This window comes from Alexandromys fortis, unplaced genomic scaffold, assembly GCF_014885135.2.
Source record: "Alexandromys fortis isolate MF-2015 unplaced genomic scaffold, M_Fortis_MF-2015_v1.1 scaffold_65, whole genome shotgun sequence".
Taxonomy (NCBI): Eukaryota; Metazoa; Chordata; class Mammalia; order Rodentia; family Cricetidae; genus Alexandromys; species Alexandromys fortis.
The window spans coordinates 4,577,634-4,592,682 of record NW_026067986.1 but is presented as its reverse complement, the minus strand read 5'-3'; the positions used below and the strand labels follow the sequence as shown (position 1 = coordinate 4,592,682).

Sequence of the window (15,049 nt, the reverse complement as noted above, 5' to 3'; positions counted from 1 at the left end):
CACACACACACACACACACACACACACACACACACACACAGAGCTAGGGATCCATGTGGAAGAGGGGGCAGACAAAAATCCCAGCCACGGCTAAGGGAAGTGAGCGCAAAGCCGGCCCTGCCAGCTGGAAAGCTTTTGGCCTTTGATTGCTGCTGGGAGAGGAGGGGTCAGTTCTATTCAGAGGTGTGAGGCCTGGTAAGCAGATCACACTCCCGGGCAGGCCTCACAACTGGAAGTAAGTAGTCAAGTAATATAAACTGGATTTGATGGGTAAAAGAAAATCTGCCCATTCAAACTTCCAGGAAGCAGAAAGAGCTCTGAAGGGCCTGATACAGGCATTATTATGGGATGGAATCTGGCTCGTGAAAGGTTCGTGAAACTTTTGTGGCAGGAAGTGATCTCTAACTTGAGCATGTCTCAAATCTTCAAGGACACAGACTAAAATACTCCAAAGAGGCCTTCTTTAACTTTCTCTGACAGTCCCCAGAGCTCAAAGAGAAGCCAAGGCTAATAAAGTAAATTTAAAAGGGAAACAGGAAAGTTTCACTCCAGGTTTTCCCTAGCTGAGTCCGTTCCCAACACAAAGCCTGGTATGATGTGGACATTCACAGTATCTGTGATGAATGAAGAGATAGTAAACATTCTTTCATTAAAGAAAGAAAAAAGAGTATTACACTCAGTGCAACGTATAATTTTGATTTTTTAAATTAATAGCAGTCATCCAAATAATGTTAAACCCATATGCTCAAATAAACTTGAATATTTGGTATTAAGCAGAATTCAAAATATTCATATATTCAAAATCAGTACATTAAAAATGAAAATGGTCAAAGTAAGTGCAGTGATGTTTTTTTCTATACAGGGCAGCTTTACTCAGGACACAAAAGAGAAGTTTATTATTCCACACCCTCCCAATATTTCTGAGCTGGGGGACTTCCTTGTAAAGTCATAAATAACGCATAAACAACAAGACTGGGAATCAAGCCCCCTAAACTCTGACAGGATGCAAATTAACAAATGGTTCAGACAGACACAAATCTTGAATAACAATGTATCTTTTTCTATGTATCTTATTTTTAAAACCTGTAATTTGGATTACAGCAAAAAGTGTATTTTTGAGCAGACTATCATCATTTTAAACTTTAAAATATATAACTTAAATATATTTAGGATGAATATATTCTTGGTATCACAACCATTTTCTAAATTCTAGAAAATGCAAGTAATAAAAAGCTTACCTGTTGCCCCACCGGGATAGCAGTTTGGACTTCTACTGTCCAGAAGGTCTGAGATACGCAGAGAACAGTTTGTCCAGGCCATTCTCTGACCCAATTAATTCGTTCATTTTTTGTATAGGCAGCAATTGCATCTCCAATCACCTAATTTTTTAAAAAAAGGTAAAAATGCACATTCTAAGAACAATCCCCACTGAAGAGCTGAACTCTTAAACTAAATTGACTTCTACCACTTTTCTTCCTACAGCATCCTCATCCAGATGATGGACTTATACAAATCGGCAAGTTACATGTTATTTTGTCAGGCATTATCAACTTGTATAAACCACATTTCCCAAATTATTATTTGACCAGTTTCAGCCGAAGATATCCCAGGTACATTTGGGCTGGCCAAATTTGGATGATTTTGGTACAAAGTATAGATTCCAGCAATTTCAAAACAAGAGTCGCCAATATTGTGCCATAGGATCTTTGTCCAGACAGACCAGTTTTTCATGCAACCTCACGTGTGTACACACAGACAGGCCACACACACCCCTCTAACTGCCGCCTGCGTTCTAGACCCTAATCCCACCTCGGGACATAGGTCTGATGCACACAGCAATGGCGATGGGTATAAGGGACAGATGGACAGTTCTTTCATGGACAGGCAAAGACTACAAAGCCGCAAAGTCTAACTTACGTCCTCTGTTACACATTTTCAGCGGACTGATACATCTACTCTTTCTACAAGTTACCGATAGGGAACACCCTCCACTGTCATACATACCAACCAAAGAGAGCAACATCCTCTGGGGAGTGACACTGAGTTCGGTGTTTCAATTTCAGAAGGGACTGTCAAACTTAGATTTTCCAGAGAAATATCTAACAACTTAAAATTTTCTAGGCTTTGGGTTTTAGCTGGATATTTATAGAACAAAGGCAATGCCAAGAGGTAACTGCCAATAGTAACACTTTTTTTTTTTTTTTTGAGACAGTGTTTCTTTGTATAGTCTTGTCTGTCCTGGAACTTGCTCTGAGACCAGGCTGGCCTTGAACCAAACTACAGGCAGGTCAGATGAAAGCAAACAGCCAATAAATGAAAAAAACAGTGAAGACACCAGGCACTTCAGACACGGGGCCCAGAGGACCCAAGCTGAATCTAACCTGAGAGTCTCCTCCCCAAAGACTAGCCCTCACGGTACCAGGTACCAGATGTTACCATGCAAGCTTCCAAAGGAGGGTAGCAGCCAACAGTCCTACCTAGCTAGGAGGCCTGTTAACCACATCAATGACCAGCAAGGCAAAGATATCCCTAAGGGTGCATGCAGTCTTGGCATGTGTATATTGACAGTAACCAACAGCTCTCTAGTTTGACTGAAGGCTCTCTCAACATGAAAGAAATCATCCCTGGTACTAAAAACCTAGCTGGCTACCTGGAGCTAGGGAAGTCACCATTGTAGAAAAGAATCTACGGCTGCCACTTTACTAAACCTTCCTTCATTAAACTGCTGTTATCAAATATTTGGTCATAGCAATGAATAACTAATAAACTGCCAATTAGACTTTGAATAGTAATTTATCCTGTGTAGTAATTTATGCTGTGGGAACTTCTTCAACCAACAGCCTTTAAGATATTGGCCCACTTTGGGCGTGGTCACATGGACTATATACACAGATGTAAAAGTGACAAGGATTATGCGGTATTTTTTTGTGATCATGGGACTTAGCTTTGTTCCTCATATTATATTCTTAAAGAAATGAGTTGATAACAGAGTCAAGAATGAGGCACTTTTAGAAATGATACAGTCTTTATAGACTAGTAATAAAAAGCTGACAGGATTTATACCATTAAAAATCAAAAGTTAACTAAAAAAATTAATACCATTATAAAGAATAACATTAATTTGACAGACAAAATGCAATCCAAGTCAATGGGTTATAAAACCTTACAAAAGGGTATTGAGAGGTTAACTAAAAAGATTCATACTGTTAAAATTGACAATCAAAATATGTTAAAAAATATGGTAAGTTAGCAGACAGAGTATCTCTCCAGGAAGGCATCCAAATAATATCCAAGGATAAAAAGCTATCATTAATAAAATAAATTAATACCTTAAAATCACATGTCTAAAATGAGGACCAGTGGTTATTTGACTCGATATAATCATTAAAAATATTCACAGGTCAAGAGATTCAGGATTTACAAAAGACAGTGGCAAAAATTTAAACTGATTTTTAAAAGTATCAAAAAGTGATAAACAAGGAGAGGAGGTGCAAACAAAGGATTCAGCATCACCAGTACCTCTCAGAGTCAGAGATGACGTACCTAGAGTTTTAGCTACTTATCCTGTTATTACCTCTGACAAGCCAGCAAATACTCAATACCCAAATGGATACAAAAGATGTAAATAAAAATCTATAGGTGTAAAAGATATAAAAAAATTTTAAGCAAGCAGTAGTATCTTATGGCATGCATTCACCATTTGTTAGGGAGCTGGTAAAAACATGGGCTTCAAGCAATAAGGCTACTCCACATGATTGGCTTCAGTTAGTCTCAGTGGTCCTTGAAGATGGGCCACAATTATAGTGAAAGTGTTACGGGCAACAGGAAGCTAAACAAGAACAACCAGGAAGGGCTAAAGGATTTGAGGCTTCCCAAAATCAAATTCTTGACGAGGGCTGTTATGCTGATCCACAGAGTCAAACTATTTACAATGAACACATCTTGTCCCTATGCCATACAGTGACCTTAAATGCTTGGGACAGGATTCAAAAAACAAAAAACATAAAATCATATAAATCATATATTAAGGTTAACTACGGCCCAAGAAAACCTTTTCATGACTTTTTACAAAGATTAACTAAAGCTATACAAATAAAAGTAACAGATCCAAAAGCTAGACTAGTACTTATTAAATCTCTGGCTTTTAAAACTTCCAACTTAAAATACAAAACAATACTTGGGCCTTTAAAGGTTAGATCAACACCAATGGATAAACAGATCCTACATACAGTAAATGTTAAGAATTTGACTATAATACTGAGGCTTGGGTAAAAACAAACAAACAAATAAACAAACAAAAACCCAATTTCCAAAGGTATAAAGAGATATCAAAATGTCAAATGTTTTAATTGTGGTAGAATAGGACATCTAAAAAGGTATCATAGACAAGGCATTCCTAAAAATAATGTCTCCTCTGGGGATGACAAAAATAAAAGGTCTCAATCTTCTAAGTCATGTGAAAGATGTGGCAAAGGCTGACATTGGACCAATATCATTAATGTAGATCAATAAGAGACACACAAGACAACCCATTACAATTGAAAAACTCCTTGGGGGGGGTGCCTCTCGTAGGTCCCCAGGTCAAACGTAATCCAGTCATTCCTGGTCACTGTGGAAGACATGTCTCACCAGGAAAGTTAAAAAAATCCAGTGCCTACTGTAAAAAAAAGAAAAAGAAAATAAAACCATACTGTTCTAGATGATAAAATAAACATAAAAATAAATATAATCAACGAGTTCCTACCACGAAGTCCACTTATCAATGACATACTCTAGACGTAACAAATATAGCCAGTCACCTTGTGAATGGACTTAATCATGACCCTCTCTAACTCGACCAGCCACTTCTCCACCTGGCCCCTGGCTTTGGCTGTCGAAATGGTATCCACGAGTTCCACAACTTCTCCCTCACTGCTCTTCATGTGTGTTATATCCAAAGTTTCTGTGAATTCGACCCTGGCAATACCTTCAAAGCATTTCTTCAGGTGAGGCTGTACTCTGTGGGGGGACAAAAAAAATCAAACAATTGATCAAAGAAATCCAGCTCCTAACATGTCAGGGTTCTTTCTACACTAACTGCTTGACATTTGAAAATGTGTATAAACTAATATGCATATGCTTGCTTTCAATAGAGGGGGTTAAAAGACGTTAGCTACAGGGCTCTAATGGGCATGCAAGCACAGGAAGCCAAGTCTTCCAATCTTTGATGATTTGGACATTCCTGGAGTGGGTTAGTGGTTTAGCGGGCCTGGTGTGCCCACGTCTTTCTGGCCACTGTGACACAGACCGTCTAACAATGCCCGGCGACACATTTTCATCCTTACATGGGGACGAAGCAGCTGTGAATAAAATTCAGACGGACGTGCGAGCCTACATTGATCTTAGTCATCTAGACGCTGACATTTCTGCCCATGCACAAGATAATCCAATAAACAAAAACTGATAAGAACATTTATTCACTGCCTGCTTTACATCAGATTCTTTCCTAAGGACTGGGGAACGTGGAATTAAAAACAAACATGAAAACAGAAATCCCAGTGAAAACCCTTCACTGCTGTGAAGCATGTTCCCCACTACAAGAGGAGAAGCACTAAGGTCTGCCATTCTGGAGTGGGTATGAAAGGCCTCCCTCAGTGGCAAATGTTGGTGTCTCCAGGAGACAGACGAAGAAGGTGTATGGACACTTAAGGAATTTTCTAAGCAGAGAGAATGACGTATAAGGAAAGAGGCTGCCCCATTTAGGGAGAATTGCCAGGAAGCTGGCAGAGCCCAGTAGAGGAAGAAAGAACCCTACAGCCGACGTTCACTCCCCTCCAGCATTCCCTCGGTAGCGACAACTGTTAGACTGGGGTTACTGTAAAAACAAAAAACAAACAACTCCCACCTAAAAGGCTAGTTATTACCGTCATTCCTATTTGTGTTGTATGTGAGAATGGCCCATCTCTGAGACCATGGCAAGCCACAAAGCACCATGATGCTGGCTTTTATTGATACAGTTTAAATATAGATGAAAAGATCAATGTGATGTGTTCTAAAAATCTTAAGAAGACATGTGGTGAGACAAGAATTTCACTCCAAGGTTCATCCCATTCAGGAATACATACATATTCGGAGACATTTTATATATATTCTTTCTTTGGTTTTTGTTTGTTGTTGGGTTTTTTTTTTTTTTTTTTTTTTTTTTTTGAGACAGGGTTTCTGTGTAGTTTTGGAGCCTGCCCTAGAACTAGCTCGGTAGACCAGGTTGGCCTAGAACTCACAGAGATCTGCCTGCCTCTACCTCCCTTGCTGGGATAAAGGTGTGCGCCACCTCCGCCTGGCATATTTTCAATAACTGATAACTAGCTATAATTGCTAATAATGTTTTGAATATTCTTGTAGAACGTTTTTATAAACATAGTTGTCCATAACTATTTGTGGTCTAGCCTACCCCAAAATAATATATTTGAACAGATGTATGCACCGGGCATCCTGGCCCGGACAGCACTTACCGGGTAGGATCTTTAGTCTCGGACAGTATCTCAAGGAGCTCATCATTGGACAAGAAGAAGAACCTGGGGAAGAAGAGGCGCTTCTTTTCCAAGTACTCATTCAGCCCTTTAAGAATGAGCTCCAAGAGTTCGTTGGACTTTTTCAGCCTCTCCAGCATCCGCTCGATAGTCACAACCGTCAGGACATGTTTATTCTGAAAATAAGAGGTAAACAGGGCTTGTCTCGGTTTCATTTCTGTGGCTGGGAAGGGCACTGTGAGCAAAGGGGTGGTGGTACGGGGGTGCGGGGAAAGGATGTAGCTCATCTTATACTTTCAGGTTGCAGTCTGTCTTGGAGGGCAACCAAGGGAGGAACTCAAAATGAAACCTGGAAGCAGGAACTGAAGCTGAGACCCTAGAGGGTGTCGCTTCCTGCCTTATTCCTAGCGGGATGCTCTAAGGCACCATCTTCCCGGTGAATCTAGTTTGTGTCAAGTTGACAAAAAAAAAAAAAAAACAAACAAAAACAAAAAACCTACCCCATGCAGCATGCAGTGCAAAATACCAGTTACTAATTTGATTTCTACTTGCATTATACTTGAGATTGTAATAGATTTTAATGAGATTTTAATAGATTTTTAATAGGATGAAGATTATGGAAACTTTTTAAGATTTATCTCTAAAAAAAAAAATAAGTCTTGCATATTGCTTGCCTGACAAGTTCTTTCACGTAAAGGTCCTGTTGGCTCTATCCTCGGATCCAACTTCCAACTTCCATCATAGGTAGAAACATAGGAAGAGGGGGGAAGGGATGGGAAGAAGGTGGGAGAGAGAGGCTGTGCTATCTGAAACTCACAGGAAGCGCGGGTGTAGCGTGAGACACATCTGTCCTTTGCTTTTGCAAGAAAACACTACAAACTACAAGTCAGCATAATTGTTAGTTTGGATGTTGTTACTCACAACAGGGGACTAACACTCGCCCTGGTTTTTATAATTATAGATTAACAAAAAGGTAAGTATTTGAATGTGAGGAAGTTTCCTGGAAAGATTTTGGAAGCAGCCACCCTGTGTCCTTCTACATGGTCCCTCTGCTTGCAGGGGCAGTTCCTAGAGACAAGACTGGGCGGCCTCTAAGGATGGGGACCTGAGTGCTGTCGAGCGTCACCGCAGGTGGTGTACTTCACAGTGACTTGAAATGAATCAAGTATCCCGGAAAAGAGCTCTCTGATTGGCTGTTGGTCTTAAGAATTATAACCAAAAGCTAATCTAAAGAACTCAGGCCTAAAAAAAAAAAAAAAAGGTTACTGCCTTTTCATTCAAAGGAGCTGCACCCTAACCACTGGGTTTATAAAACTCTTGTGTGTGTGTGTGTGTGTGTGTGTGTGTGTGTGATCTTGAGTTTTAAGTAAAACTCGTTTCCTCTCTTTTCCTATGTGTGCGTATGTGTGTCTATACACAATTGTGCCTGTTGAACACGGAGGTCAACCTCTGGTTTCATCATTAGGAACTGCCCACAAGCAGCCTTTTGAATTTGAGTTTGGCCAGGCTGCCCACAAGTCCCGGGTGTCCGGCTGTCTCCGCCTCCCTCCCCTGCAGTGGGCCTACAGGGTGCATCACAACACCCAACTGCTCTTGTGCTAACAAGTACCAGCTCTTTATGCTCCCACAGCAAACTCTAGCCTGAGTGCATCCCTGCTTCCTCTGTTTTCCCTAACAGGTAACTCATGTCTGATCTGAGTCTGTTCTCGGCCTTACACTTCTGAGCTTGGTGTTCACCAGTAGCAAAAGTACAGTTCTTTCCAAGATAAATTTAAAATTTTTAAGGGGCAGAGGCACTAAAACTTAATAGAAATCTGCTCACACTAAGCTACGAAGCTAATGAAAACTTGGCAGCCATCTTTTAATAGAACAGGCCATTCCAGGAAGGTCACATGACATTAAAATAAGAGGATGAGATTTTTAAGCGTGAACACTGAATTTTAAGATCAACAAATTGCTTATTTTTTGAACTGTACTCAGCCATGACTGAAAGGCAAACCAAAAACATCAGCTGCAAGCTGTTTCGAATATGAGTTTTCTTCTAGGACTGGAGGTGGGGTTCAGGGCTGAGCCATTGATCTAGCATGCACAGGGCCCTGGGTTCAATTCCCAGCACCAGCTAAAAGAGAACTTGGTTCTTTTTTCAATGTGCTTTCGGTTTGTCTTGTTCTTTGTTTTGTTGCTGACCTCAAACTTGCTCTGCAGCCATCCTCGAACTCCCCATGGGCCTCTCGCTTCTCCTCCCACGTGCAGGACTGAACCCATCTCATACTTTTGTGAATAATTAGGTCAGGACTAAAAAGATAATATGCTTTGCTTCGTTTTGAATTAGGATGACGTAACTTAGAAACATAACAACTTGGTAAGTAAATAAATAACTACCATCAATAGCCATGTTATCAATAAAGCAAAAGTACGGAACATGTTCAGCAAGAGATTAAGCAAGCTCTGATTTTCATAGGCATTTAATTATAATTCTCCGAAGTTATGGTTCTTCAAATAGACATTAAATGCTATCTCTTCCTCCCTCTCTCTCTCTTACACACACCCACACACACCCACACACACCATAATTTTTAAAAGTGCAAGTCATGCAGGGCCCACTAGCATTCTTAGGCTGTCTCTAAAATCCAAAATCGTGTTCTTAGAGCGCCACCTGCTGGAAGAAAATGTGCTTCTCTTGTTTGAAAACAAAAAGGACTTACTGCTAACAAAAGTGAACCATCTCTTGCACAAACTGACAATAATCATTTGGTGGAAACTCGGGCAGTTCATCACAGCTTGATTGTTTTAGGTCTGATATATGAAAGTATTTTAGATATTAAGAATTTAGATAAACATAGCATTTAGTATAACCGATTTTTGTTCAATGAATATTCAAATCAGGCTCTGATTCGGATACAGACTTCCAAACCGTCTGCTTGCGTTTGCGTGTGGACTAAACCCGCAGGAGAGCCATCAGACACACTGTGAGGAGCCAGACACGGTGAAGACAGACTTGGAGAAAGTCAAGGCCCCTGGAGAGAAATGCTGATTTCAACCCTGCCCTCGTCTCCCGTGTACCTGCGCTAGCTTACATCACTTGTCTAATCTCTGTGTTTTTTTTTGTTAAGATTTTATTTATTATGTATACAACATTCTGTCTCCATGTATGCCTGAAGGCCAGAAGAGGGCGCCAGGTCTCATTACAGATGGTTGTGAGCCACCAAGTGGTTGCTGGGAATTGAACTCAGGACCTCTGGAAGAACAGTCAGTGCTCTCAACCGCTGAGCCATCTCTCCAGCCCTAATCTCTGTGTTTTAAAATGAGGAGGGGAACTCGTTCTTAGCCTTGGTGTGGCAACCAGGCTAGATGATATGTCTGAAGAGGTTAGTACATGCCAACACACCCCCACACAAACAAAACCACACTTCCTTTCTTCTCCCACCCATAACTGAAAGGAGAGAGAGAGAGAGAGAGAGAGAGAGAGAGAGAGAGAGAGAGAGACTGGGGAGGAGGAGAAAGAGAGGTATATCCATTTTATTGCTCTAAAGTTAACATTGTATAACATCGTTCTTCAAGAAATATATTTTTATTACATTTCATTTATTCTGGGGAGGGGGCACACGTATGGCGCAATGTGTGTCTCAGTTAAGATTATTTTCGCTGTGCTGAAACCCCATGGCCAAAAGCAAACTGGGGAGGAAAGGGTCTACTTGGCTGATCCCTCCACATCACTGTTCACCACTGCAATCAGTCAGGACAGGAACTCAGGCAGAACAGGGACCCGGTGGCAGGAATTGAGGCAGAGGCTGTGGAGGCACACTGTTTACTGGCTTGGGGGGGGGGCTTGCTTGGCCTGCTTTTTTAGCCAATCCAGGATCACCAGCCCACAGCTGGCACCACCCACAAGGGGCTGGACCCTCTCCCAGCAGGCGCTAATTAAGAAAATGCCCCACGGGTGTGCTGAGAGCCCTAGCTTCTGGAGGCATTTTCTCCAGGAGGCTCCCTGATCTCTGAGGAGTCGAGCCAGCACTTGGAGGTCACAGCCCAACCCGAGGAAGCTGGTTCTCTCCTTCCACCCCATGGGTCCCAGGGATCAAGCTCAGGTCACTTTGAAGGAGGTGCCTTTGCCCACTGAGCCACCTTGCCTGCCAGAGAAAATACTCAGGATAACATTGGAAGATCTTTCATCTTGTAGCCATTATCGTGAAGCCCTCATACGGAGCAGGCATTCCTGGACGATTTGTTAACTGTTTGCATGCTGCGTTAGACCTGAGGATGTAGAGGACTCAGAGAACACCGGGCACTCCACATGGTGCCCGACTGCAAACTGCCAAGGGCGTCTTAGCTGAGGTCTTAGATACAACAGCAAAGTGATTTCAGAGGTGTTACGAGAAGTTTAAAATTTGGTATGACTTTCTTTGATCCTTTATGCTTCTCATAATTGTTGGTTAAGGAAACACGTGTTTATCCCCCCCCCCGTGTGTGTGTGTGTGTGTGTGTGTGTGTGTGTGTACGTGTCTGAGTGTGTGTGTCTTCATAAGCACCACCAGTCTGAGTAGCTCAAATGAGGACTGGTGAGTTGATTGACAGGTCCAGACCTAGTGACCAGGGTATGGCCGAGCCTGAAGCTGTTGTTTCTGGCAAATGGAGAAAGATTTCTCCTCTCTGTCGCCAGGAGCTTTACGGGAAATAAAAGGCATACATGCTTAGTGGAGTTAAACTCCAACCCTTCAGTAAACTGGAGGATTACATTCCTCGGCTTAACCCCTGGACAACAGTAGGGACCCCTTAAAAGTTGTGGCACTCAGCGAAGTAAAGTGGGTGTGGCCGCACAGAACCCTAAGGCTCTTCTGACTCTAGGACCTTGATTCCGCCGGGAATGGGTGATCTTTAAGTCCCGGACCCTTTCCAGGATTAATATCAATCCCAGGGACCACTTACCTAAAATTGAATTTTCAGATGTTTCATTCACAATAAACTCAGAAATCTAGCAATAATTCCAGGATCAGTCCTGATTTTTCAACAGCTCTGTCTCTCTCTCCTCTCTCTCTGTCTCTGTCTCTGTCTCTGTCTCTGTCTCTCTCTCTCTCTCTCTCTCTCTCTCTCTCTCTCTCTCTCAAGGCCCTGCCTTGGGTGAGCCAGTTCTCTGGGCTTGGTGACCACAGTGAACTAAACAATGATCAGAGCCTCCGTGGCCAGCAGAGAGCACACAATAAATATCAAAGATAATGACTGATACGCTGCCCTCTCAATGCGTCCTCCCGCGCTGTCACTACGCTGGGAAGACCCTGCACCCGGTCGCTGGGTCAATGCCATCTTCCAGTAGCAGGAGGTCCCTTACTGTCCCTGTGTCACATGCCGGTCGTTCTCACGGTGTTTCTAACCTTTACCATCACCTCTGCTGTGGGGATCTGAGATCACCTGTCTCTGCTGTTCCCAGGCCGACATGCTGGGCAGTGTGGCGCACAACAGAACACACCGCACAGCAGCTTCATCGATCTGGCTGCTCCCCTTCTCCCAGACGCAGCCATGTTGAAACTAGGCCAGTTAATAACCTTCTGATGGTCTCTGACTGTGTAAGGGAAATGAAGTCGGGGTCTCCCACTTTAAATCAAAAGCTGGGGATGCAAGGAAGACCCACTGGAAAGCCAGGACAGGCTGAGGGCCAAGAGTCCTGTGACAAACAGTTAGCAAGACTGTGAATCCAAAGGCAAGGTTCCAGAGGGAAATTAAAAATGCCACCACAGAGGACAGAGGAACAGGAAAACCAACAGCTTCATAGCTCACATGGAGAAGGGCCCCATGGTCTGGAAAGAAGGGAGCCTCAGCCACAGCCTTCTCCTAAGACAAGGACAGCCGTGAGGAAGCTGCAGAGAAAATGTTAACGTTAAGGCTGCAGGGTTTGACCAACGATGTGTGAGCAAAGCCCCCGGGACCTGGGAGTACAAGGTGGAACAGCGCTGTCCTGCAGAAGTTGCACTGTTACCCAGAAGCACTAGCAGGGAACCGGATGAGGGTGGCCACCACAAATGGCTGTTTTCAATATGAATGGTCTTTTGTCATCAAAGACTTCCACAGCTAAGAAGAAAGAAAAACCCAGTGACAAGATTTACTCTACAAAGAGCAGGCTGCCTCTCTTCCTTCCTGAGAAACTGATTCTAAGTTGAAACGGGTACTTATTTACCACCCAGAAACCCTGGGACCTCTTAGGATTGTACTACATCTTCTCAGCCTGTGCTCTCTAAATGGAGTAACACAGCCCAGGTGCCGGTGCTTCTACAGCACGGACCGCTTAATATTTAAGCTCACTGTTAAGAAGGGAAATCAAAAAGCTTCCTCTCAAAATGGTATGTTTCTTGACGCTGCATCTGTTCACCCAAGAGATGCACAGTAAAATTAAAGTGTTCATGCCTGCTACCACAACACCCATCCCACAACCCAAGGATGGAGGGGCAGGTAGATGATTGTTGTAAGACAGTCTGTAAAGGTTCTAGCTGCCACGGGGACCTCAGTAAAGTACACACCGTGCAAGCATGGAGTTCAGCACTCAGAACCCACATGAAAATGACAGTCATGAGCGAGAAGCACCTCGATTTCAAGTCTGGGGAGGCAGAGGCAGGAGGAGGGTCCCTGGGGTTCACTGGCCAGGCGGAGTTCATGACTAAGCAAAGCAGGGACCTTCAGGGAGAGACTTCTATATGAATTGTACCTTCAAAAACCTCCTTTCCATTGTTTACAGCTGGAACTTTATGATGCGGTCAGCAGGCTCAGGAATCATCTATTCCTCAAATGAGCATGCTTAGGAAGAAATTAGCCCAAGACTCCATGAATAAGGGTAGAGCCCTGAGTAGAACCCCCCCCCCCATGATTGCTTTGTTGGGGAAGACAGCCGCAGTGGAAGTGAATGCCACACTCACCTTGCCTGATGCAGGTCAAAAAAAAAAAAAAAAAAAAAACAAACAAACAAACAAAAAAAACCCTTTCTCTCGTCTTCCATTTCTTGGCTCTTTATTTTAGCTCTACATGCACCAGGTTTCAGACCCACTGTATTAGGTTATGCCGGAGGGAGATGCTGTCTCAAAAGCTACAGTCTTTAAAGGATGACCTGAGAAGCTGACCTTGGGCTTCCATATGCACGTGCGCATGCGCACGCACATGTGCACTTGTACGTTCATGTTCGTGAGACCACACACACAAATGTACAGAATAAACATGTACGCAGAGCTACAGAAATGGCGATTCCACTTATAACTCAGGGCCAGGAAGAACAGAAACCTAGAAAGGAGTCGCTGCCCTAAGTGTCGTTAGAGAAACATCGGCGCCTTAGCAGGTCCTTGGGAAAAAAGCCCCCATCCTGGATAGGTGACCTTTACTGAGTTCCAAACCTGAGTCGGGAGGCTTGAGACGTGGAGATAACAAGAGACCCAGAGGAGGTGGCAGGTCACAACGCTTTCTTGACAGCGTCACCCTTACACAGATTAGAAGGGCAAAGAGCGTGGTTTCCGGAGGGGCAGCCCACTCCCTATGCAGGGGCTGTAGCTCCTAACCCAAGACAGAAGGCTTCCGCTGTTGGGTAAAGTAAGCTGGAAAAGCAGGCGCAGGTTCGAGATGACAGACGCCAGTTCTAAAAGCTATACCGTGGGTAAAAAAGTAAAAGGCCATGCTGCCGAGGCAAGTGGTCCTGCGTGCTACGGAGGAGCGTGTGCGTGGCAGCGTAGAACTGTGTGGCACCGCCGCCTCCAGCAGCCACCACCCGTCAGTCGGCAGCTACCATCAACATGGGGAGGCTCCACCAGCACAGAAGGTTCCCGCAGGGTCAGAAGCTCTCCAGCACCGCTTGGCTGCCGAGGATTTCTTTATACATTTCTCTCTAGATACCTTCCTTCTATTTCCTTATTTTTCACAAATTGCGACACATCCTTTTTAAACTCCTGTTCCTCTTTAAATTATTTTTTTAGTGAATATACAAAGTGATTGGTTTTATGGTGGCATTTTCGTAATTTTAAGTCATTATTTGTTTTCTAATGCCTCCCCCTCTTCCGTACCTCCTACCGTCTTCTGCTGGTCCCTTTCTTCCTGAAATTATCCTCCCTTCTGCTGCCAAACCACAAGGATTTCTTTATTTTCTCTTCTCTTCTTATCTCCTCTCAGGAACTCCACACACACACACACACACACACACACACACATACATGTCACAGGCAGAAAAAATCATAAGCAATTGTCTTTCTGAGCGTAGCTTATTTTGTTTAACACAATGATCTCCGGGTTCCGCCCTCACCTTTTTTTTCCCCTGAAAATCTCATGACTTAGCTTTTGTCTACAGTGGAATAAGATTCTATTGTGTATAGACTACAGAGGTAAGCATGACTTTCATATTCATTAGGAAACTAAAACCACCGGAACACCGTGATCCCCCTCAGTAACACATGGAAATATAAGTGGGACTCGCTGAGAAGAAGAAAAAAATCAACCAACACGGGAGGGGCACAGGAGAGGACAAAGAGGGCTATGACCCACGCACATTACACACGCGTGTGAAGATCTCACAGACA

General features: G+C 43.3%; 1 protein-coding gene across 1 annotated transcript in view; it reads right to left on the bottom strand.

Annotated features, from left to right (window-relative positions):
* Dnah7 (dynein axonemal heavy chain 7) overlaps positions 1-15,049 on the bottom strand; it is a 215,196-nt gene that overhangs the window by 146,530 nt on the left and 53,617 nt on the right. Inside the window, 3 exon segments of the mRNA XM_050159210.1 lie at positions 1,239-1,379; positions 4,800-4,998; positions 6,492-6,685. Coding sequence (XP_050015167.1) covers positions 1,239-1,379; positions 4,800-4,998; positions 6,492-6,685 — 534 coding nt within the window.